This window comes from Anopheles bellator, chromosome 2 (genome assembly GCF_943735745.2).
Source record: "Anopheles bellator chromosome 2, idAnoBellAS_SP24_06.2, whole genome shotgun sequence".
NCBI classification, from domain to species: Eukaryota; Metazoa; Arthropoda; class Insecta; order Diptera; family Culicidae; genus Anopheles; species Anopheles bellator.
The window spans coordinates 59,342,350-59,363,279 of NC_071286.1; the positions used below are offsets into that span (position 1 = coordinate 59,342,350).

The window sequence follows — 20,930 nt, forward strand, 5'->3', positions numbered from 1 at the left end:
AAATGTAAACAAATGTGTGGCCACAGGTGTTTGGCCGTTTTGTTCAATCACCGGGTTCTCATTTCTTATGAATGAAAAGAGAGAATATCTCTTCTGTTGGGGCGCAAACGAGAGAGATTGAATCGCGAAAACCGCACGTCACATCGCGGCGTTGCGTAGAGTCAGACAAAACTCCTTTCGCGAGTATCGAGAAGTGCGTTGTTTACTGTTTGTGCTGACTGATCGTAGATCAGAGATCGCAACCCATTATGTATCGTTTTAATCGTATAATCCTGCGGAGCCAGAGTTTTTTTCTAAACCGGAGTGACCCAGAACAGTGTTCGTTTCTTGGCAAAAGGTGATACTTAAAAACCTTTCCTATTTTCGCCTAAACTTCACTCAACCTGAACGACAACCATTTCACATCGAGAGTGACCGACGAGCGCGTGGACTTTGCCCCACATTGTGAAGAGGGCTGAAAATAATTTCGCGTAAATCCGCAGTGAAACTTCGTGGTTGGCGAGTCGCGTACGTCATGATATCAACGAGGCGACACAGGAACTTTGGACCCGCGGAAGCAACAGTTTCTTATCGTGGCACAACTGATATGATAATTTAGCGTCCGCTGCAGCGATGAGCTCATTCTTGATGACGTTCGCTATCGGATCAAGATCCCATGTTCATAAAACAGATATTTTACCGATTTTTTTCAAATCAAACATATCATTTTCAGATGTCTGTCGGCCACTGCACAATCGAACCCAAAAGAAAAGGCCCAACCGGTGGCCACGGTCAACACTTCGTACATGGCGAATCTTTTCCGTGGCGAAATCGAACCGCTGCAGGTGTTCCCGTTTCCCGACGCATTAGACCAGGAGCAGAAGGACTTGGTTGGCTCACTGGTCGATCCAGTGACACGTTTTCTGGTACGTTCATCGTCTCTCGATGACGATTTCCGATCTCATAGTTTGTTGTGGGTTTTCTTCGGCAGGAAAACTATGATCCGGTGAAGGCGGAAAAGAACGGTGGACCGGATGAGGCCACATTTCAGAGCATGTGGGACATGGGAATGATGGGCATACAGGCTCCGGAGGAGTTTGGCGGCTTGGCTATACCGAACACGGGCTATGCTCGCATGGGCGAGCTGGTCGGTGCGGTCGATCTTGGACTGGCCGTTGTGTTCGGGGCTCATCAGAGCATCGGGTGGAAAGGTGTGCTTTTGTACGGTACCGAGGAGCAGAAACACAAATACTTGCCCCAGGTAACAACTGGTGGAAAGATTGCTGCTTTCTGTCTGACCGAACCGAGTTCGGGATCCGATGCCGGCTCGATACGCAGTCGGGCGGTGAAGTCGGCCGATGGCAAGCACTATGTGCTGAATGGATCGAAAATTTGGATCAGTGGCGGTGGGTTGGCCGAAATAATGACCGTTTTTGCGCAGACCGAAGTGGTCGACCCGAAGACGGGCCAGAAGCGGGACAAAGTGACGGCGTTCATCGTCGAGCGTGGCTTCGGTGGAGTTAGCAGTGGTCCAGCGGAGGAAAAGATGGGAATCAAATGTTCGAACACGACCGAAGTGTATTTTGATGACGTGAAGATTCCGGTCGAGAACAGGCTCGGTGGGGAAGGTGAAGGTTTTAAGGTAGCGATGAACATCCTGAATAATGGCCGCTTTGGCATGTCGGGAACGTTGTCCGGAACGATGGCGCACTGTATCCGGAAGGCGGCGGAACATGCGACGACTCGTGTACAGTTCGGGCAGCGAATCGAAAGCTTTGGCAATGTGCAGGAAAAATTGGCCCGCATGGCCATGCACCACTACGTTAGCCAATCGATGGGCTACATGATCTCGGGCAACATGGATGCGGGCTACAAGGACTACCACCTGGAGGCGGCCATCTCGAAGGTGTTTGCATCGGAAGCCGCCTGGTACGTGTGCGATGAGGCTATTCAGATCCTGGGCGGGAATGGGTACATGAGCGCGGGTGGATTGGAGAAGTTTCTGCGCGATATTCGCATATATCGCATTTTCGAAGGAGCAAACGATATCCTGCGGCTGTTTGTGGCACTCACCGGCATCCAGTACGCCGGGTCGCACCTGAAGGAATTGCAGCGCGCGTTCAAAAACCCCACCGCCAACCTGGGGCTGATATTCAAAGAGGGTTCCCGTCGTGCTGTGCGTAGCATCGGTTACGGGGGCACAGATTTGAGCTCTTTCGTAGCGGAACCGTTGCAAGAATCGGCCGCTCTTTGTGCCGACAGCATCGATCGTTTCTCAAAGACGATCGAATCGGTGCTGATCAAACACGGAAAAGGCATCGTCGATCAGCAGTTTCTGCTCGTCCGGTTGGCCGATTCAGCGATCGATATTTACGCCATGTCCTGCGTGCTGTCGCGCGCTACCAAGGCACTTAAGGAAAACCTACCCTCTGCCGAGCATGAAGTGCTGATGGCTAACGCTTGGTGTGTGGAGGTACAATCAAAGGCACATCGATCTTTCGAAAGTTCGCCGATCTAATGGCTCCTTGTTTTTGTAGGCAAACGATCGTGTAAGGACCAACATTCGACGCGTGCATAGAGGAGTGTTCCTGAAGAACTATGAAACGATGAGTGCGATTGCGAAGAATGTTTGCTCACGGCAAGGCGTCGTACAATCCAATCCGGTTGGAATCGTCTAGAAGGACGGTGGTGTCCCGGAGTTCTATAAAATGTGATAAAAAATGTTAATAAACAGTACGTTGCATACTTCGTTTCAAAATGTTTGGATTAATCTGTCGTGAGATTCACCAGAGCTTGTCAGGAAACTTGTTATCTGATTTGACACGACTTTAAATATAAATTCATTTATTAGAAATAAATAATTACAGCGTACAAGAAAACGCTAAAGAACATAGGAGGTCGAATATGTTCTTTCTTCTATACTACATGCTACAAAGGTGCCTGATACACACTTTCGACGCAAAAATTACAGTTCGAGTTCGCTGAAAGCTGATTTGTTTGATTCTTACGAATCCAAAGGGAAGCGTTTTGAGGTAAATTAAAATCAGTTAGAACGCAACGCAAGATTACACCAAAGATACATACTGGGACGTTGGACGCGGATTATGGCCAATTTGTTAAAACCTATCTACAAACCTATCCCACCGCTATATGCCCTATCCGTGGGTGTAAGTTAGGAGTAGAAGAATCACTAACTCTAGCTTTGCAGCCTTGCGTCCTGCAACTATCCGTTACCATTCGGTTGAGGAAGGAAACTTGAAATAGGTGGGTCTGAAATGTTCCGCAAGAGGCTGCTTCAAATGAACACCATTCGCCTATCAAAGACTTGCGGAAGGGGTAGTATAAAAGGATCGCAAAAGGATATACCTCTCGTGGGAACGAACAACGAACAGTGTGCATGTTAACGCTAGTGTACGATCATGTGCTGAATGTTTTATCTGTTGATTTGATTGTTGCGTTTTCGATTCTTAGTTTTTGTTTTACGAATTTTAGTTGTAAAACTGTCTTAGATTAGTAGAACTTTGCCCTACCCTCCGATAAAGTGCTCGTTCTTTGGGTGCCTCACTACAGCACTGTTGTTGAGTCTGACGACCAATATCGATCAAAACAAATGGGGCGTTCGCCAAAAGTCTCACTTCGTCCAGCTTTAATCTATGTTGAGAGACGACAGCTGCTTTTCAACACTGTGGGTGAAAACAAGTTGAAATGAATATGTTAATCGAACGCTTCAATCGTTGGCCGATTCATTTCGTACGTTATTTCTATGTCCTGAAATAAGTCGCCGATCCAGGCGATCGAGATGCAGTAATGCTGGAACAGTTGCATCAAAAGCTCGCCCTCATCGAGCATCTCGATGCGCTCGGTGCGAGCCCGTTCCGAGGCTGGTATGCTGTTGTAAATCTGCACCATGTCCCACGCTCTGGCCCCGTGCCAGTTGCACTGTAGAAATCTGTGTGCAATAAGAGCACGAACGACATCAGCGACGGGTTTTTGAGACGCTCTCGCGCTTCACTCACCTAGAAATCTGTGTTTCGAGCGACACGCAAGCGTCGACCCCGGCTAAACTGCAACCGCGTTGTCGTAGATTGTTCAGCATTACCTCACCGAACCGATCGTTCATGTTGACCTGTTCGTAGTTGACGAAGGCTGCCGTTTTGAAGTTGGACGCGAACCATTTCAGCAGATTACTGCTGTTCTGTGGCTCGATGTAGACGAGCACACACTCGGCCAGGAAGATGGTTGGCACACTGTAATCGATTTCCGATTGCTGCAGCTTCATCGCTACCTCGTCGATGTTCCGCAGGTCCACGCCGACGATGTGATAGTTCGACGAATGGAGATCGGTCGAACTCAGGCGTACCTCACCGTCTGCGGGACCAGGAAAGAAGCTTGTCTTATTCGCAAAAGTGAGACCCTCGCGCTTACCTTCGGCGTGGATTTTTTCGAGCAGCACCTTATTCCGCTTGATTTGGTAACACTTTCGGGACGTCACGGTCGGGAAATCGAGTTCGACAAAGTTGGTCACCATATGGCCAGCTTCTCGCAGGCGCCAGTAGAGCGTGTCGAACCCGCATCCAAGATTGATGATTTGACATTTGTCTCCCGTTTTCTGCAAGACGAAGAAATGTAAGTACAAGAGAAAATGACCGGTCTTCGCCCTGCCAAAATCTGCGGTTTGATTGCCACAGCAGTGCGCAGCTTCGCGCTAACCTTGAAAAATTTCTCGATGCACATCTCGATACCCTTGACACGGGCATAGTAGCCGCGGTTTATTTCGGGTGCCTTGCGATCCGGGTTGCGCATGAAGTACGCAATGTAATCATCCTTCCAGTAGCCCAGCTTCACCGCCGATCGTTTGCTGTTGCTAGCATCGTCGTTCGTTGACATGACGGCTTCGTCGCACGGATGAAAACTTTGAGGCTCCATTTTCTGAACTTTACTGTAGTTTATCGCTGGGTAGCGCAAAACGAGCGATTGTTTATGCGCGATGTGCACCGCAAAAAACTATGCAACTCTTTACGCGTTAGCTTGCTTCAACAACCTAAAGAGCCAAACAGGTCGGCAACATGTTGGGCACAAACTTTCTGCTGTACACCTTTGAAAAAAGTATCTTTTCACAGAAAATATATGGTTACACTTTATTTCTAAATGCAACTTTTCATCCAGGAAAAATAACCCAGGCAAACTGCAAACTTCAAAGCCGTTTGACATCTGAACCAATATACTGCGGTTCTCAATGCGTTTATACCTGCGGCTTGAGGTGTCGCCGCCACAGCTGTGAGTTTTTTCGAAATGAACGTTGAATTGTTGGGCTCTTGGACGGTTTTATCACACTTTACGGCGTAGGTCAGCATTTCCCCGGTCAAAAGCCGGGCAAACAGTTCCACTAGATTTCCTCGAACGACGTACAATCTGGGAAATGGAGACGAAACTCTATTGAGTTTAAAATAAATCCATCACACACAAGTGCATTTACGGTTATCGAGAGTTAAATGATCTTAAGTTTTCGTCCAAATTGACCAGCGTTTGTTGAAGAAAGTGCCATCGATTAGGTCACAATCTTTTGCAGGGGAACATTGTTACAACGCTGAGTTTGCACAGCACAGTCTCCAGCAAGTACTCTCGCTCTTCTTGCAGGTATGGTTCTTCTGCATGGTTGGTGAAGAATGTGGCGAGTTCTGGAGGACTTTGTGGAAGCGTGCCGCTAAGGTCCACGGACACACGCTGCTGGGCAAGGGGTCGCCCACATATTCCGGACGTGCTGGTTATTCCAGTGAAAGCGACAATAACAACCTTATCTCCGACGGACGCCAAAAACCACCAATCGGTAAAAAGAAGAACTGCTAGATTCGAAAAAAAATATTTAAGTTAGCGAAAATCTGTTGGTCGGAATATGAAACAAGAAAAATGGAATCAGATTTTATCATGCCATTTTTATTTATTTTTTTAATTTTATTTTATCATCATGATAATTTTTGACTAAATTTCCGTGCTGAAGTCATCTATGAGTCTTTAAGATTAACAATTGGGCCACGAATCATATTGTAGAATGAGCACTTTCTCAATCCCTCTTATTTGCTGCGAATCCTTGCTATGGAGCCGTTCATGATTGTCCGCCACGATAATAGTTGCTAATCGTAATGAAAAAGATGCTAATCGCTAATCGCTAATAAGCTAATCGTAATGAAATGAAAATGATTGAAATGAAATAATCGGTATTGTTAGTATTGGAAGAAATCTACCGATGAACGCTTTTCATTGATCGCAAATGGAAGAGTCATGACCCAATAATATTCATAATAATCGGAAATACTGACACATAGAATTTAATTTAGATTGAAAACAGATTCTGCTTGATAAAGAACTTTTCAAAATAAAACCTCCTTAACTAAGTTTATTATACAGAGAGGGAAAAACAACAGTTTGAATTTCAAGCTCTCCATCAATAAGAAAGAACTGTTTACACAACGTGAAAGGCGCATCGTGTAACGCAATAATTTCTAAATTTCCCAAAACTGCCCGCAATAAATCATCCACGGAACGCGCGTTCTCGTACTGTCCGATGAGGACCAAAAGAGAACTCCAGCTGGGAATACAAGCATAAAAGTGACCCATTCTATCATGAAGCAATTAAAATATTGACGCCATAAATAAAGTTTTCACGTGCAGGATAACCCGAACGCGCGTTCGGTCCCGTGAACGTGCATCGGGATTTTGTGTAGGTCAGGAAATTCCGACTTTCTTAGAAAGCCCCTCGGTTCGAGGATATTCAGTGTTGCTTTTCATTTCAGGCTGTGTTCGTCCTGCAAGGATGCGAGGAAACGTTCATCCCGAACGAGAGTTCGCTTCGGATGTCAGTTCATTCGAGCGAAAGGATTCGAAAGATGGTGCGGCGTTCGGCAGCAGATGGCGTTCATCCAGTTGGCCCAGCCACATAAACGAACAGACCGCTACCGCTTTGGTAATTCCAACCGGCAAAGCAGCATTCGACTCCAACATCGCAGAGCATAACACATAACACGCAGCGCAGCGGACGCGAGCACACGTGGTACTTGCGCTGTTGGAGCACGTTTCGGATCGGTCTCTTACAACGAAGTGCTGGTAGTTTATTTACGATATTTATAAAAGTTTGTAAGCATATTTATGTTAAGCATATTTATATTGGTTTAAAGAAATAACGCCTCATCGCTTTTGGTGTGCTTGAGTGAGAATTCTTTTGCTGTGAGTGAGCAAATTAAACAGTAAAAATTGCGCGAGCCTAGGCTAGTGTTGTGATACTGTGAAGTTTCAAAGTTCAGTACGGTTCCGGTGATCGGTGAATCAATTTAGTGTACTCTTACTTGCGTTCCGAGCCAGCATCAATTCCCGTGCGCCAACATGAATCAATCCTCAATGTCGGAGGAAGTGCACGGTCATATAATGGATAAAAATATAGATTTTCACATCGTTCAGCTTGTCGAGCGGTTGGAAATGCTTCGGAAAGATCCTGGCCCCAAAATGTCGCTCTCGGTTCAGGGCCGAGCCAATATGCACAAAGAGTTACGGACGCTGGAGCTGTGGAGGTACGTATTCACTAATTACAAGAACCATAATTGTCCATCAGAATCAGAATCATAATGTCCATGTCCACGAATGGTGATGAAAGCGACATGCTGGATGCTGTGTGCCGGCTTGTCTGTAGCAGAAACTAGCCCCAAAAGAGCACTTTCTAAGAATCAATTAAATTGTACTGCGGGTGACCTTCTCTGCGATGGCCGATAAGCACTCGGAGTCCACCAGCACTAATTAATCACTCATATAGGCAATTATCATTTCCTTTCGGGTGGAACGATCCCCACCGGCACCGGTTGGCCGTTCGTTAGGGTCTGTAGTCGAGTGGTTTTCGTTATGTTTTCGATAGCGTCTCATCTCGCCGGATCGACGACCGCCCAAGCATGATCGTTTGATGCTTCCCTCTGTTAGCTGCTGCTGCTGCGCGATAGTAGACTCGAATTATGCGCCATGCACTCAGGAGGGGCCATAATAATGAAACATATTTTCTGTAAAGCTATTCCAGCCCACCGGTCTGAAGGGTACCGTTTGGTCGAAGCAGTTCATTAAATTTAAGTTTCACTTTCATTACACACCGGTTTTGGGGGGCAATGTGCAGGCAAATGCTGCTCGTCGGAACAAGACACCGACACCGCGGATCGTTAGGATTAAATTATTTGCAATTTTTCCTTGCTGTACGCTTCATTGAATGCGAATCGATGTTGGGTGGTTATTTGTAATATTTAAGCACTCATACCGTGCACCCTTGTAATGATAATAATTGACAAACAATTGCTGCAATTGAGTCGTTGTGCGAAGGTCCTTTCCCCTGAAAGGCCAGAGTAAGCAAATCCTCGACCGAAGCCTTTTCAAATTTAAATAAAAACCACGCCAACGCTTCATGTTAAATATAAATGGAGCACATTGACGTTTTTTTTTCGCGAACAATCGGAAAGCGAATGGTCATTCCCGGGAATCGAAACAAAACGGCTCGTTTATCATTTGCTCTCCACGGTCCCTCAGTAAAAACCGAGTATCTAATAGACCGTGAATGTAAAAGCCCATAAATTTGAGTGTTGTTTGCTTGCAAAAATAAAAGCAACACCACCATATAATGCTCATCATTCGATGCCCCACGTTCTGGCCAAAACAAAAACCGAAACCACATTTGAGGCGCGCAAAATCATTTCGGACGACCTTCTCAATAACAAAAAAAAAACGCGGTGATCGGTTTCGAAAAACGTTGGGGGTATAAACCGCCGGCATCCGGGACCAACATCTGTGTCGTAAAACGTGCCCCGGCGTTTTTTGGAAGCCGCGTGACACGGCACGAAGTGGTCCACTTGGAAGGATGTTAAAAAAGTCCACTCGAAACCGCCGACGACGACCCGGGGCTGGGTACGTGCACCGGGTATGACGGATGTGTAACAAATGTGTGGCATCCAGTACCCAGGCTGCCAGGTTTGGCGAACGGCTAAAGGATATCTTAAAATAGCCCTCAAAACGGTTGGCCGGGCCCTCCTGAGCGGGAGACCTGAGTCACTGCTCGTAGCTTAAAAAATCGCTCTGCGACGCGCGCAGATGAAACAAATCATCTGTCGCCGTATGACGGATCTACACCGTGTTAACCTTGAGTTTTTGGAAGCCATTCGACGCCCGTTCGGCGTGTACATCTGCGCGGATCCATACCAGAACTTTGTCGTCCTCGGGCGGCGTCTCCGGCAAAACATGCTCAACCGAGTCAACCGGGCAAAATTTATCGCGATGTTAAAATTCGGTGCCATAAATTTTGGCGGTGCCGGTGCTGCATCGATCGCATCTCGTCGAGTCAAGGGAGATGATGATCGACTGAGTGGAGTAAAATATTGTCCCATTGGCCATCATCGGCCGAGGGGACACAGACGACGACGTGGGACGACCGAAGGCGCCCGTGTTGTTCAAACAGAGCGACAGTTTGATCGATGCCGGGGTTTTGTTGGGTTTTGTGGCGAAATGTACGGCGAACGCACGCGCGAAGACATCTGGAAAGATAATTCCAAGAAAAGGCCGACCCAAGACTCCGAGACTAATCGTCGCTTCCAGGTACCGCGCCGCCGTTGAGGGTTCCACGCGAGGGGATCGAACCGTTCCGTCTCCCACCAAATCTCTAGATCGGAGGATATGTTTCATGCCGGGTTGCCGATTAAGTGTGAAAATGCAAATAAATGTTAACCGTCCATGGTTGATTGTTAATCGGTTGCATTTTTCGTCGTCCCGGTAGGTCCGTCATGTCGGAGTGTCTGGCGTCGTTCTTCTACGTGTTCGTCGTGTGTGGAGCCGCTGCCGGAGCGGGTGTTGGTGCGAACGTGTCCTCGCTGCTGCTGGCGACCTCGCTGGCGTCCGGACTAATCGTCGTCGTCCTTACGCAGTGCTTTCTGCATGTCTCAGGTAAGTTCCCGAGGGATATTTTGGGTGGTTTTACCGCGGGAAAATACACGCCAGCCGGCGGCCATACTTCAATGCAGGTAGCCCAGAGAGAGGTAGCTTACGGGTTTCTACACGATCCGTTTGCATCAGGCCTTGCCTAGGTCATGTTTCCGTGCGGCATGTTTTATTTATGTAAATATGCCGTAAATGCTGCATCGGACTATGTTGACTCAGCAGAGTGCCGCGCTTGGATGACCCCACGGGTATCTCTAATAACATAATTGTAGGATGTTGTTAAACCGAGTCTGCTTTTAATTTATTATCACAAAACACCTATGTGGGTGTGGGTGCCGTTTCTTGCAGCTGGTGGTGGGTCTGACCTCACAATCCTCCGAAAAACCGAATTCAACTCCCAACATCCCAATCTATAATTATCAGCATTTTGCTTTTCGATTCAAAATCCTCCGCGCGAAGAGTGTAATTCATTATCGATTTTATGGAACAAATAGAACAAACGTGGACCCCATACTTAAATCCATATGGCGGGTGTCGATAGAACATGCAACCAAAACGACTAAATCGTTGAAAGCACTTTTCAAAAAAAGGACCCCAAAATGGTGCGGTTCCTTCGCCTGCCCGGCACTGAATTGATAATCGAAAGGCTGATTACGCCAGCAGCAGCTAGCAGCGAACGGGGGCCACAAGAGATACGGCAGGCGGGACCAAGGAGCCCGCATTCATAGCCGTAACTGCATGTTGCAATCAACAAGTGCATCGCCGGCCACCGGCGGCACGTGCAGGCTGCAGGCAGGCGGCCCCAAAACCGGACCGGATGTAATGGCGTACTTAATGCAATGCGATCTTCTTTTCTCTCTCTCTCTCTCCCTTCGCTGTCCGATACAGGCGCACACATAAATCCAGCTGTCACCATGGCCCTGGCGGTGACGCGCAAGATATCGGCCCTGCGCGCCATCCTCTACATAACGGCCCAGTGCGGTGGATCGATAGCCGGAGCCGCTATGCTGTACGGGTAAGTTAATGCCACTTTCGGCCGCTTTTCGTCACGATCTTCGCAACCTCTAGCCCCAAAGTGCAGCCACACTTTGGAAGGACTGACTCCGAAATCGGTTGGCGATAAAATTGGTCCGTCACTGTCCGCGTGATGGCTCGGGACCCCCGTCTGCTGCTTTTGCCTCCGTAGGGGAGCGAAATCGTCAGACCATGGCGAAGAAAATCTTGCTCCACTAGAATCGCAGTTGTCCGCGCCCTCTCTCTCGGTTTGTCCGTGATGGTTCGCTTAGTCAGCAAACAGACGGAATAGAACTCCCTTGCGGAAAGTGACTCCCGTGGAGTTGAAGGTCTGTCCGGGGCACCGAGTGGCATACTCTACTGCCACGTGCGCCGCACCCCACCACCGAGCGCCGATAGCGCCTGCCCGGGGCGCATAACCTCAATTCCGGCCGACCGACCGAAGCCTGTTGCTGATGATAATTTATGGATGATAAACACACGGCGACGATCGCCGGCAGGTGATGTGCCGCCCAGGTGCCCTTGCCATGCTGGCGGCTCGTGCCATTTAACCCACCGGTGGTGATGTTTTAGAAATGGCAGTGGAGTTATGAAAAACGAACGCATCCGGTGGGGCGCGCAAGCGGGATTCGCTTTGGTCACGTGAAAAAAACGGCCAGCATGGCGGCCGCTGTGACGCCACACGTTTCGATAAGGAGACTGGTGAAGCAATCGCCGCCAGCGAACGCCGACGATCTGTCGGTGGAATGTGACTCGACTTGTTCGGGAGCGACATCACGGACATCACAGACTCAGTCTGCTCCGATTGGCGACTTGTGACCGGAAGCCTAATCCCAGAGCACGGCCGAACGCCGTGTTTTTGTTTCGGTGACTTCTGTTTCCTGATCAAGCTGATCCGTGCAGACCCAACCTGCTGCTGCTGCTGCTGCTGTCAGGAGATCCCATCCCGCCGGCTGCATCCAGGGTCCTCGAAGGACCCCGGAAACCGGAAGTCTCGGAGCACGAATCTCTGGACGATTTGATTTTCTTCAAGACGCTTCACCGGAACGCAATGTAACAAGCCCGACCTCAGGGAGCTCATCAGCGCTACCATCTGCGCTTCCTGTTCGGTCCAATCCGGATTTGGTTCATTTTCCTCGCTTTTTTCGACGCTTTTTTCCCACCAAAAACCTCGACGGTCGCAGACGGTCGGGGATTTGGGTCGCAGCGTGAGAAGCAGCATCGTGTAGGAGTGCAGCGGACACAGCAGGATGACGCTAAGGATCCGGTGGCCGGTGGCTAAAATCGGAAGAGCCTGCAGGCGAAGAAAAACACTTATGTAGCCGCGAGCATTCAATTGTCTCTCTCTCTCTTCGGAGGTAGACGTTGTTTTTTTTGTGCCAGCCTGACTTGGCCAAAAACGCGTCTCAAAGATTTGGACGACTATCTTCGGCCCGCTGCAGTTGGAGCCTTCGCGTTGCAATGCTGGCAGCTGGCCCTGGAGACGTGCTGTGCCACTTTTGCGCATCGTAAAATCATTTGTGGTTTCCTCATGAGCTTCTTGCCCGGATCGCTGTGCCGCTGCTCCTGCCGGGCTCTGAAGTGTGTCTGGCCGGGGCGCTGATTATGAATTGTGTATTATGTTCGCATGGCCAGACCCCGTGTGCGTAGCCGATCGTGTGGTCCTCGGCACCCCCGGCGGATTCCCTGGCGTCTTGAGAAGGACACGCGGCGAGGACAATGGCAGACGACAGCAAGATGTGCAGCACACAGTGACCGTTTGGCAGTGATGAATTGGTTTCATGCGTGCGCCATCCTTCGCCGTACAATGTCTTACAAGGTTCGCAGTGGGATACCCGGGTGCGTTCCGGGATCTCGGGGAAGCCTACAGAAAAATCGAGGGGAGCCAAATGGTAAAATCGTGATGTCTCATAACAAACATGTCAACTGAAGACGAATTCCCGACGATGACGATGTTCTACGCGAGGGCTGACGGGTGCTGACCAAACACAGGGGTAGCTTCGGTTTGATTGACCACCGATACTTGTGGAACCGCACACGGTTCAGCGAAGCGGATGTCAACTGCTGCCTGTTTCGGTTTGGCCGACTAATGATGTCTGATCGATTCGGTGTTCAATTCATGGCCCACCAGGCCCAGGGGAAGGTTTGTTTAAACTTTAATGATCTCACCTTATCCCTGTTTAGGTGATCTTCTGGAGATCTTCTCTGTAATCAATATTCGGCGTCAATCATTTTTGGCACAGTAAGGATCAATATCTGTCTTGAATATTAAACATTTTCTATTGTGTTTCAACTTCAAATGGCTTTGAGTGGCGATGTTGTTGGGAATGTTCGACATATTAATGAATCTGTAAAATTAATATAAAGTTTCTATAATTTTTTTTTTAATTTTCTACAATATACTGACATCCTATCAGCTTGGACCTCTGCTGCATGAGACAGGATTTGCTCCGAGTCCGAATCGCTCAGGTCATAATTGAGACTGTCCCTTGTCAGCCGTTGCTATCGTTACATTCGATCGTGCTGTTGCCTCGTCCCGATCATCACTCAAACGAGTGCAGAGGGCATGCGTCAAATGCAAATAGCTGATGGGTGCAGCTGATCCAATAGACTGATTATTCAATCTGCATATAATCCTGACGGGGCCGTAGTCGATCGGACCCGACGCAATGGCACGGACGGACGGACGGACGGACGAGGAAGGATTGCGTTTATTGCACCAAACCCATTTGGCTCATAGCAGCGGGCAGATGGTGCCGCAACGGTTACTGGCCCGATGGATTGGCCCGGATAGATGTCCTGCGGGGCTCCTGGTCCGTGCTCCTGATTTTCGGAAATTGTCCCGTGCACGAAGCTTTTGTTCTCGAGTGAGTGAGTACGCGAAGGGCAACAAATCCTTTTCTTTTACCGGGTTGATCCTGCGGATGGCTGCAACTGAATGGATGGTTCCAAAATCAAATCTCGGAGCTCTGTCTGTCAACAGGCTGAGGCTGTGCATAGAAAACTGCAGCATGCAATTGAATGCAATCCATTGCAACTAGACCTAGACACAAAAGCTCTAGCCGGCTCTAGTTTGGTTTTCGGGCAGCTGCTCGGGGTACACACTGAGCGAGGTCAGCGGGCCGCGAATGGGAATGGAAGGTAAAGGATTAAATGGCGGATGGCGGCATGGGGTTGAGAAAGAAAAGGGTTACCGATGGCGACCGCAAGGATCTCGCTGGGAAGCGTACAACTAGGGAAGGGAAGGATACGCACAAACGACGGATGATTACGATCAAAGACCACGATCAAGACGAGAACGTAGTCATCGCCAGCTAGTAGTGTTTCTTCCCACCCTCAAGGACTTCGGGCAGCAGAAGCAGCAGAGTGGCGCTGGGAAAGCCCGGCCGTGTAGGCCCGTTTCGCGCAGAAGTTCCACGCTTGTCGCCGCGGCGGCCCATTGTCCAGATGGTGTCAGATTTCTTCGAATCTCACCAGAACCCGACACACGACCACCGGTGCCTGGAACGGCTCGAAGCCTCGAAGCCCCGGCAACAGCAGGGCTGCCGGCGGCCGGTGTGTATCAGCTTTCGGGCGAGATTCTCAGCTTCGCAACTCTCAACAGCGGCAACAGTTGATGCGCAACAGGCAAGATGCGTGGCCTCCGCCTTATGCTGTGTGGCATGCGCAGGAGGATCGGCAACGGGCCCAGTCCCGGGGACCGGGACGAGCCAGGAGAATTGGTGTTGTTTTGATCTGTTGCTTCACCGGGTGGGTTCTTTCTTTGGTGCCATGTCTTTAGAAGTGCGCACTCCTTTGTGCCTTTGCACCATTCTGCCACGGGCTGGGTGCCATTTCCTTGGACCATGAAACCCGGGTCCCGTTTTCAATCCGATCCTCCGGGCGCCTGTTGCGTTTTCGGCTCAACATCTGCATCGCCGATCAGAGCGTATCTTTGGTGCGTCCTGATTCTCCAATCTCCGGGGAGGAAGTCAGCATTGAATTTTTTGGATCGTTGAACCGAAGAAAGCACGAAGGAGCAACCCAAAAAACCGACCCCGAGTCAGTCCCCGAAAGATGGAACGAATGATCATGCGTGAAGGATACCGGTCGGCGACAGGATCCGGATGCCTTCGATTGTTTCTTCGGCACACAATAGAGCCGGCCGACCGGCTTCACGGTTGCTCTCCAAATCTTCTGCCCTCCCTCCGGAAGACGGACGGCCTATTCGTGCGTGCGTGCGTACGCCGATGACGTGAAGGATTTAAGGATGCTCCGGCCGGCGTCTTCCGCGCTCCGGAGCGCCATTTAAACGGAGGGACCCGTCTGCCGTGACCTTGTGCTCAATTCGGTGTGAAAAGTAAACAAAGACCAGAGGAAAAACCGGGGTGTCGCCATCGTCCAGTTTGTGGTGTGGCTTCTGGTTTTGTCGGGACCCGAGCCAGGGGAAAGGATCGCTTTTAATCTCTTAATACGACAATGGATGATGCAGCACGAATGCAATTTTTACTGCATGTTTGGTGCAATATCAATACGCACACACAGAAAAGGACGATTCGGGACGGTTCCCGACATCGAAAGGATGCGCGTTTCGGATCGTTTCCTTCTCGTCTGTTTGATCAGACACAATGGTGCCGGAGATCCGACGGATTGGGCGATCAATTTGAGGACGCAATCTGGTCGCAATCTTGGCGCCAAATTTGGCTCGAATCGGAACCACATTACTATCGAATAGATTCGGGGTCCTTTGTGGATGGGTAAAGTGTGTTGGGCAAGATGCAGCCATTCTTCAGAGTGTTGGCAATTTTTGAATTGAATACTATCAATTTGATTGGTGACTTGAAATGTATGTTTAAATTTAAATTTATTGCTGCAAATGTCGCTGTGGCGTTGAGCAATGCTAGACATCGGAAAGAAAGAAACTTCGCGAAAGAACCAGCTATTTTCTGCTCGACCTCGACTTCACTTCATGGCCCCATCCCCGAGGATGCAACGCTTGAATATGCTTCTTAAATTAACTCGCGAGTTTCATTATTCTCCGGAACGTCAAGTTAGACACGAAAAAAACGATCAGAAAAATTGAGTTTTTTATACGTTTGCGCTCTGTCGTCACATTCAGCTGGCTTTCAGCCGTTGAACCGCGTTGAACCGCGTTTGTTGCAGGAGCTCCCAGTGTGGATCCCGAACACCACGGACATCCATCGCTTTAAAATGTCCCACAAGAGGCCCCGGGGCCTAGAAGTAAAAAAAGTCAGGATAATCTTAAAAGACTGCTTTCCGTGGAGTGGCGTGTAAGCAAACAGCGAGCTACAAAGGGGCAGCTTCCAGACGCTCTTGAAACCGGCCAAAAACGAGGAAAAAGTTGTCTTCATGTTGGGCGCTCAATGGCGTGGCGTGTATTACCCGGCGGAAATAGACGCTTTCCAATTCCGAGCCGGCGAAGGAATTCGGCCGTCTTTGTGGCCGCCGAAAAATGTTCACCACGCTTAGCTTGAAGATGCTCCAGATTGATATGGGCGCGTGGCCGCGTATCATTAGCCAGCTCGGAAGCCGATCATCCGGTGCGGATGCCGGATGAACCACGCCGCGCGTCGAGAGGGTTCCCGGAGGCATGTGTTGCAGTGGAAGATCCTGGAACCTGGTGGTGTGTAATAATAAATCTTGCCAGACCAGAAGCCGGACGTGTGTGGTGAAAAGGATCCGAGCAGGAAAGGGTTCTCAGAAGAAAAAAAACCCTGGCCTTTTTTTAGCCGTGAAAGTTTCACTCATTTTCTTTCCCCGTATCTCTCGGAAGGGAGGAAATGTGTCTGAAAGGTTAAGCTGCACGTAGAGAAAAGTGCCCTCCGTGCCACGCCGCGCGCAGGCGATGACGGCGATCATCTGCTCCGTAAGCCGTAAGCTGTACGCAAACGAGCAAGACAAATCATCTTTCTAGTTCTACGGCGCGCTTGAAGTAATGGGACGCCAGCGGGTTAATAACTGTGACGTTAGAGGTTTTTTTTTGCTTCTGTCGGTTCCCTTCTCCAAGAGCGTCACGCTCGGCAGGGTAATAATGCGATCGAAGAGTTAAGTTTCATTCGGAATATGAAATTGCCCTGAAGCCATGCGTGCAAGGGAGGGCTTCCGATGGGTTTCGGATTGGGGACAGATCCCGGAGCCGCAGTAAAAATGCCACCAAGTACAGATGTTTTAGAGCGGGAGTGTCTGGGGCGTCTGGGAATGCTTCTTTACGCGGTCCCGTTCGGTGCAGATGGTCGCACATTCCACGAAGCGAAGGCATCCTGAACACTGACACTGAATGCAATGATTTATAGTATTCAATGGTTCTAAATCGGGGAAATCGAAATGATTTACTTGCCTTTGTGTGGTTGAAATCCAAATTTCAACAATACCAAAATGATGATTTATCTTTTCCTAGAAGTCATTTTGGCTAGAAATTCAAACTTTGAGACAAAAAATATTTTAAAAATATCTGAAAAAGATTTGTGTGCCGATGAAACACGCTGGCGCGGCCATTCCGTCCGGATACACCTATGCTACTTGTCGGAGCATTATGCTGCGCTATGCTTTTTTTTTCTGCGCTTCCTGTTTATGTACTTTGCGCGACCTACCAGGTGCGCCACGGTATGGCCCTGCGACCGACAGGAGGCACCGACCGAAAAGGAGGTTATTACAGGAAACGTGTACGAGCGATGTGTAGAGGAATTTGTGTGCCACGCAAACAAGCGGAAAGGAACCAGAAAAACAAACCACACAAGAAAGCAGTGAGCAGTCGGAGCGGAAGTAGGCACGGAACAAGTTGCAGACACACACGGCAAGCCCGGAAGCAAGCTCATCCGGGAAGGACCCAACGAGCGAAAGTAATCCAACACCGGCACCATTCATTCCAGTTCTTATGGCAAAAAAGGTCGCCACGGTCGCCGAGATCTGTGGTTCACCGAACCGAATCATCAGGACGCGAACGAAGACATCGTCGTGCCGCTGCGACGACGACCGCACTTGAAAATGTATTAATAATCAAGATGGTCAAAAACTCTACCTAATCCTGGCAGGTCCTTTTTCTCGTCCTCGATCGTCCGACGACGATGATGATGGAGTGGAGTGGCTGGCGTTCAGCATTGAAACGCGTCGTTCGAAGCCTTTTTTGACACGGGTCCACCGGCGGTTCCGGTTCTCGCGACACCTGCGGTCTCATCCGTCCCATGCCTCATGCTTTATTCATGCTGGTTCGCCATCGGTTGCGTGCGTTTTTCTTGCTCTTCCCGAAAGCATCGGCCGAGAGCCGAAAAACAAACGAAAACGAAAACGGAATCGGCGAGTGTCCGGCTCCGGCAACCCGAAATATTGTAATTAGCCGCACGTTGCAGGGCACACGTTATCGGGCGGGTACGATCGCCGAGCCGAGCGTCCTGATGGGAGGTTGATGGGCAGTAATAACGCTCTCATCATAAGCGAATGCTCACATCGAGCGGATCGGGGTGAATGCATCCGATCGGAACATGCGCTTCAATGTGCCGGGATGGCGCCCATTTCTTCCCGGTCTAATGGGAAAGCACTTTCTTTCGTAAATAACGCATTACCGGGCGCAAGGTGGCGCGTTCCGCTGACCGGTGCCAGTTTCGGGCCACTCGATGCACGCGACCTCGATCCGGGCGTTGCGATGCGTTTTTATGCTTCTGATATCTGCGATGGGGAACGGTTCAAGAATAATGCAAACAAACGGGTGCCATCGACCTCGGGACGTCGTGTTTGAAGGTGAATAAATTCGTACTACATGGCTTTGGAAGTGGCGAATCTCGAAGGCCCGGTGGCCCGATCCTCGTCAAAATTCCCAAACGCTGGCACCAACTTGTGAAAGAGATTCTCCACCGGCCCCAGCATTGGGCAGTTTCCGATGCATGTACCGGCCCGACCGGAACTGTCCCGATGGCGGAACCCTTTGACGGGGCACATCAGGGCTCAGGGTGTTTTGTTTCTTGTTTTTTGATTGTGCCACGAAGGGTGGCCCCGGTTTCGAAGACACGCACCGCAGGAAGCGCAAAAATGGTTCATTAAAAAGCCTCAAGCCTCAGGTCATGCCTACCGGTTCCTTCGCAAAAAAAGGCCCAAAACCGGCAGTTCGTGGGGGGAGGGAAACGCAGAAAAGAGCACGTGTGCTGAAAGTGCACAATGCACCGCCACCGGAGCCAAACCTCAGCCACTGGCCTTGGTTGTCGCAAGAGACTCATTTCGGCCCCTGTTTTCTTGCTTGGGGAGCGTTTCGTCGGGTGAAAATCGGACGGAAAAGTGCATCCGAAGGAGGGAAACGGGTTCCGCGGCGAAAACGGGCGGTGCTTGGGCATTCGGAACCGGAGAGAAGACAGAAATAAAAAGCCATGCATGAGCAATCCGGAAGTATAGAATATCACGACCTCAAAAAAGCACGGCAGGGGCGCCCGTCGTCGTCGTTCATCATCTTTATCAACTGGCGAGGGCGAGGGCGAACTCGTATTGCGGGAAAAATGTGTCGAGCACCTCCGACGCGGAGCTGGAGAGCTATGTACGCAAGGAAACGCATAATTATGTGTATGCTGTTGGTGCACCGCCGGTCGATGGCCGCACTCGAGAGTGTCGATTAACATGAAGATGAGCCTTTTCATTTGTCACTTGAACCCATCGTACAGCGTCGGTGCCGGGAAGTGAGATGTTTTTAATATACAGGCGGACCCCCGAGCCGAGTGCCGGAAGCATCCGAGAGAGGCCGTTCCACGTTCTAAGGGGTTCTTTTCGCATGTCGATGCACGTGCGTCCAACGCGAGGCGCACAGGATATTTGTTTCCAGTTCGGAAAAGTGCCAGGAAAAAAGTGTAACATCGGCCACGGTTGCGCATTCTGCTTGGGGTTTCGGGAATTCGGTGTCAAGGTGCGATCTGATAAACTGAAGATGCTGCCCTAATGAGGTCTTGACGCTGGGCTCTTCAATCACTCGCCACTCGGTGACCTGACTTGATCAATCGGCACACGGCATCGGATGTTTACCCAACGGATAAGGTGTGTTTTGAAACGAGTGTCCGCCACGGGAAAACAAAGATACATTGAACAAAACAAATATACAAACTGTCATGATCATGCAGAAAAAGAACTTGAAAACAATATTTTCTCGAAGTATTTTTTAAAGATACCTATTTTTTATTACAAGTTTTTTAAACTTCAATTTATCAGTAGTTGTTTAGCCTTCTGTTATTGAAAAAATGTTATTATTTTTACCATATTTTGCTGAGCTGTTGTTTCAGTTCTTTCAGTTACATCTTTTAGTTTAAAGCTACTTGGAATTTTATTTTGTTTGGCAGAACGAATATTACTTTAATATGTTTAAAACAAACTTAATTTAATTTAAAACAAACTTATGGATGTTTTACATTTTTATGGTATTTTATGATACTTTTGAATGTTTCATGATAGTTAACAACATTACAAACCAATTATTTCAGTACTGATATAGCATTTTGCATGAAACAAGACTTTGTAGATAAAAAATAATTCGTTCTGATGGTTCAATCATATTTATTGTTATAAAATAATTTTGGGGAGGTATTGAAGAAAAAACAACCGCATTTAATTCATGATCAATTAGAACGCACCAATACGAACCGTGTTGCCGCTGGAACTCCACTTTCGCTTGTGAGTGCGTATGTGCCTGCTGCTGATTATTGGGTCCATCCGGAAGAGTTAATAACACGGAAGTGCATGAAACACTCCACTTGCTGAAACCAATTTCCCACGGAAATGACAGAGACGACTCAGAGAGGCCCACCGGTCAGCTGCGCAATTTGGTGCCTCCAATTCAGAACCGCAAACCTCTCAATTTGCATATTTTCTTCTTCAAAAACTTTTGATGGCGCATCCGGTTCGATGGCTAAATGGCAACTCCTGGCACGCCTCCCGGGTGGGGAGAGTTGCAATGCGTTGTTGGGCAGATGAAACGGTAAACTTTTATTGCTTTTGCTGCAACTCGGCCATGAGTTCGG

The 20,930-nt window shown here is 49.1% G+C and overlaps 3 protein-coding genes across 4 annotated transcripts; 2 read left to right on the forward strand and 1 right to left on the reverse strand.

The window, feature by feature from the left end:
- Window positions 1–191: 191 nt before the first annotated feature.
- LOC131212099 (very long-chain specific acyl-CoA dehydrogenase, mitochondrial-like) lies at window positions 192–2,853 on the forward strand. 2 transcript variants are annotated; one of them, XM_058205836.1, is made up of 4 exons: window positions 192–337; window positions 713–905; window positions 971–2,452; window positions 2,517–2,853. In XM_058205836.1, exons 1-4 carry the CDS (start codon window positions 249–251, stop codon window positions 2,655–2,657), a joined length of 1,905 nt encoding a protein of 634 aa, XP_058061819.1. In that variant the 5' UTR covers window positions 192–248; the 3' UTR covers window positions 2,658–2,853. The 2 variants fall into 2 exon arrangements, with proteins under 2 accessions (XP_058061819.1, XP_058061820.1); XM_058205837.1 differs by having other exon boundaries at window positions 249–279; window positions 682–905.
- Window positions 2,770–5,127, reverse strand: LOC131212100 (leucine carboxyl methyltransferase 1). Its single transcript, XM_058205838.1, has 5 exons — window positions 4,690–5,127; window positions 4,405–4,588; window positions 3,996–4,347; window positions 3,734–3,928; window positions 2,770–3,662 (listed from the first exon to the last, which is right to left on the reverse strand). The coding sequence occupies exons 1-5, from the start codon at window positions 4,903–4,905 to the stop codon at window positions 3,626–3,628; spliced, it is 984 nt and encodes a 327-aa protein (XP_058061821.1). The 5' UTR covers window positions 4,906–5,127; the 3' UTR covers window positions 2,770–3,625.
- A 2,229-nt stretch (window positions 5,128–7,356) lies between these two features.
- Window positions 7,357–10,949, forward strand: LOC131207795 (neurogenic protein big brain-like). The gene is made up of 3 exons (XM_058200425.1): window positions 7,357–7,541; window positions 9,770–9,936; window positions 10,819–10,949. Exons 1-3 carry the CDS (start codon window positions 7,357–7,359, stop codon window positions 10,947–10,949), a joined length of 483 nt encoding a protein of 160 aa, XP_058056408.1.
- The last annotated feature ends 9,981 nt before the right edge of the window (window positions 10,950–20,930 follow it).

What these genes read in the sequence shown, in the direction of transcription:
- LOC131212099 (XM_058205836.1), top strand. Translation starts at nt 249, where the DNA reads ATGTATCGTTTTAATCGTATAATCCTGCGGAGCCAGAGTTTTTTTCTA. An exon ending in TGTTCGTTTCTTGGCAAAAG is followed by an intron (nt 338 to 712) that starts GTGATACTTAAA and finishes TATCATTTTCAG; the next exon opens with ATGTCTGTCGGCCACTGCAC. An exon ending in CTAACGCTTGGTGTGTGGAG is followed by an intron (nt 2,453 to 2,516) that starts GTACAATCAAAG and finishes TTGTTTTTGTAG; the next exon opens with GCAAACGATCGTGTAAGGAC.
- LOC131212100 (XM_058205838.1), bottom strand. Translation starts at nt 4,905, where the DNA reads ATGGAGCCTCAAAGTTTTCATCCGTGCGACGAAGCCGTCATGTCAACG. An exon ending in GCATCGAGAAATTTTTCAAG is followed by an intron (nt 4,589 to 4,689) that starts GTTAGCGCGAAG and finishes TTCGTCTTGCAG; the next exon opens with AAAACGGGAGACAAATGTCA. An exon ending in TTTCAGGACATAGAAATAAC is followed by an intron (nt 3,663 to 3,733) that starts GTACGAAATGAA and finishes TTTCACCCACAG; the next exon opens with TGTTGAAAAGCAGCTGTCGT.
- LOC131207795 (XM_058200425.1), top strand. Translation starts at nt 7,357, where the DNA reads ATGAATCAATCCTCAATGTCGGAGGAAGTGCACGGTCATATAATGGAT. An exon ending in CGGACGCTGGAGCTGTGGAG is followed by an intron (nt 7,542 to 9,769) that starts GTACGTATTCAC and finishes TCGTCCCGGTAG; the next exon opens with GTCCGTCATGTCGGAGTGTC. An exon ending in GTGCTTTCTGCATGTCTCAG is followed by an intron (nt 9,937 to 10,818) that starts GTAAGTTCCCGA and finishes TGTCCGATACAG; the next exon opens with GCGCACACATAAATCCAGCT.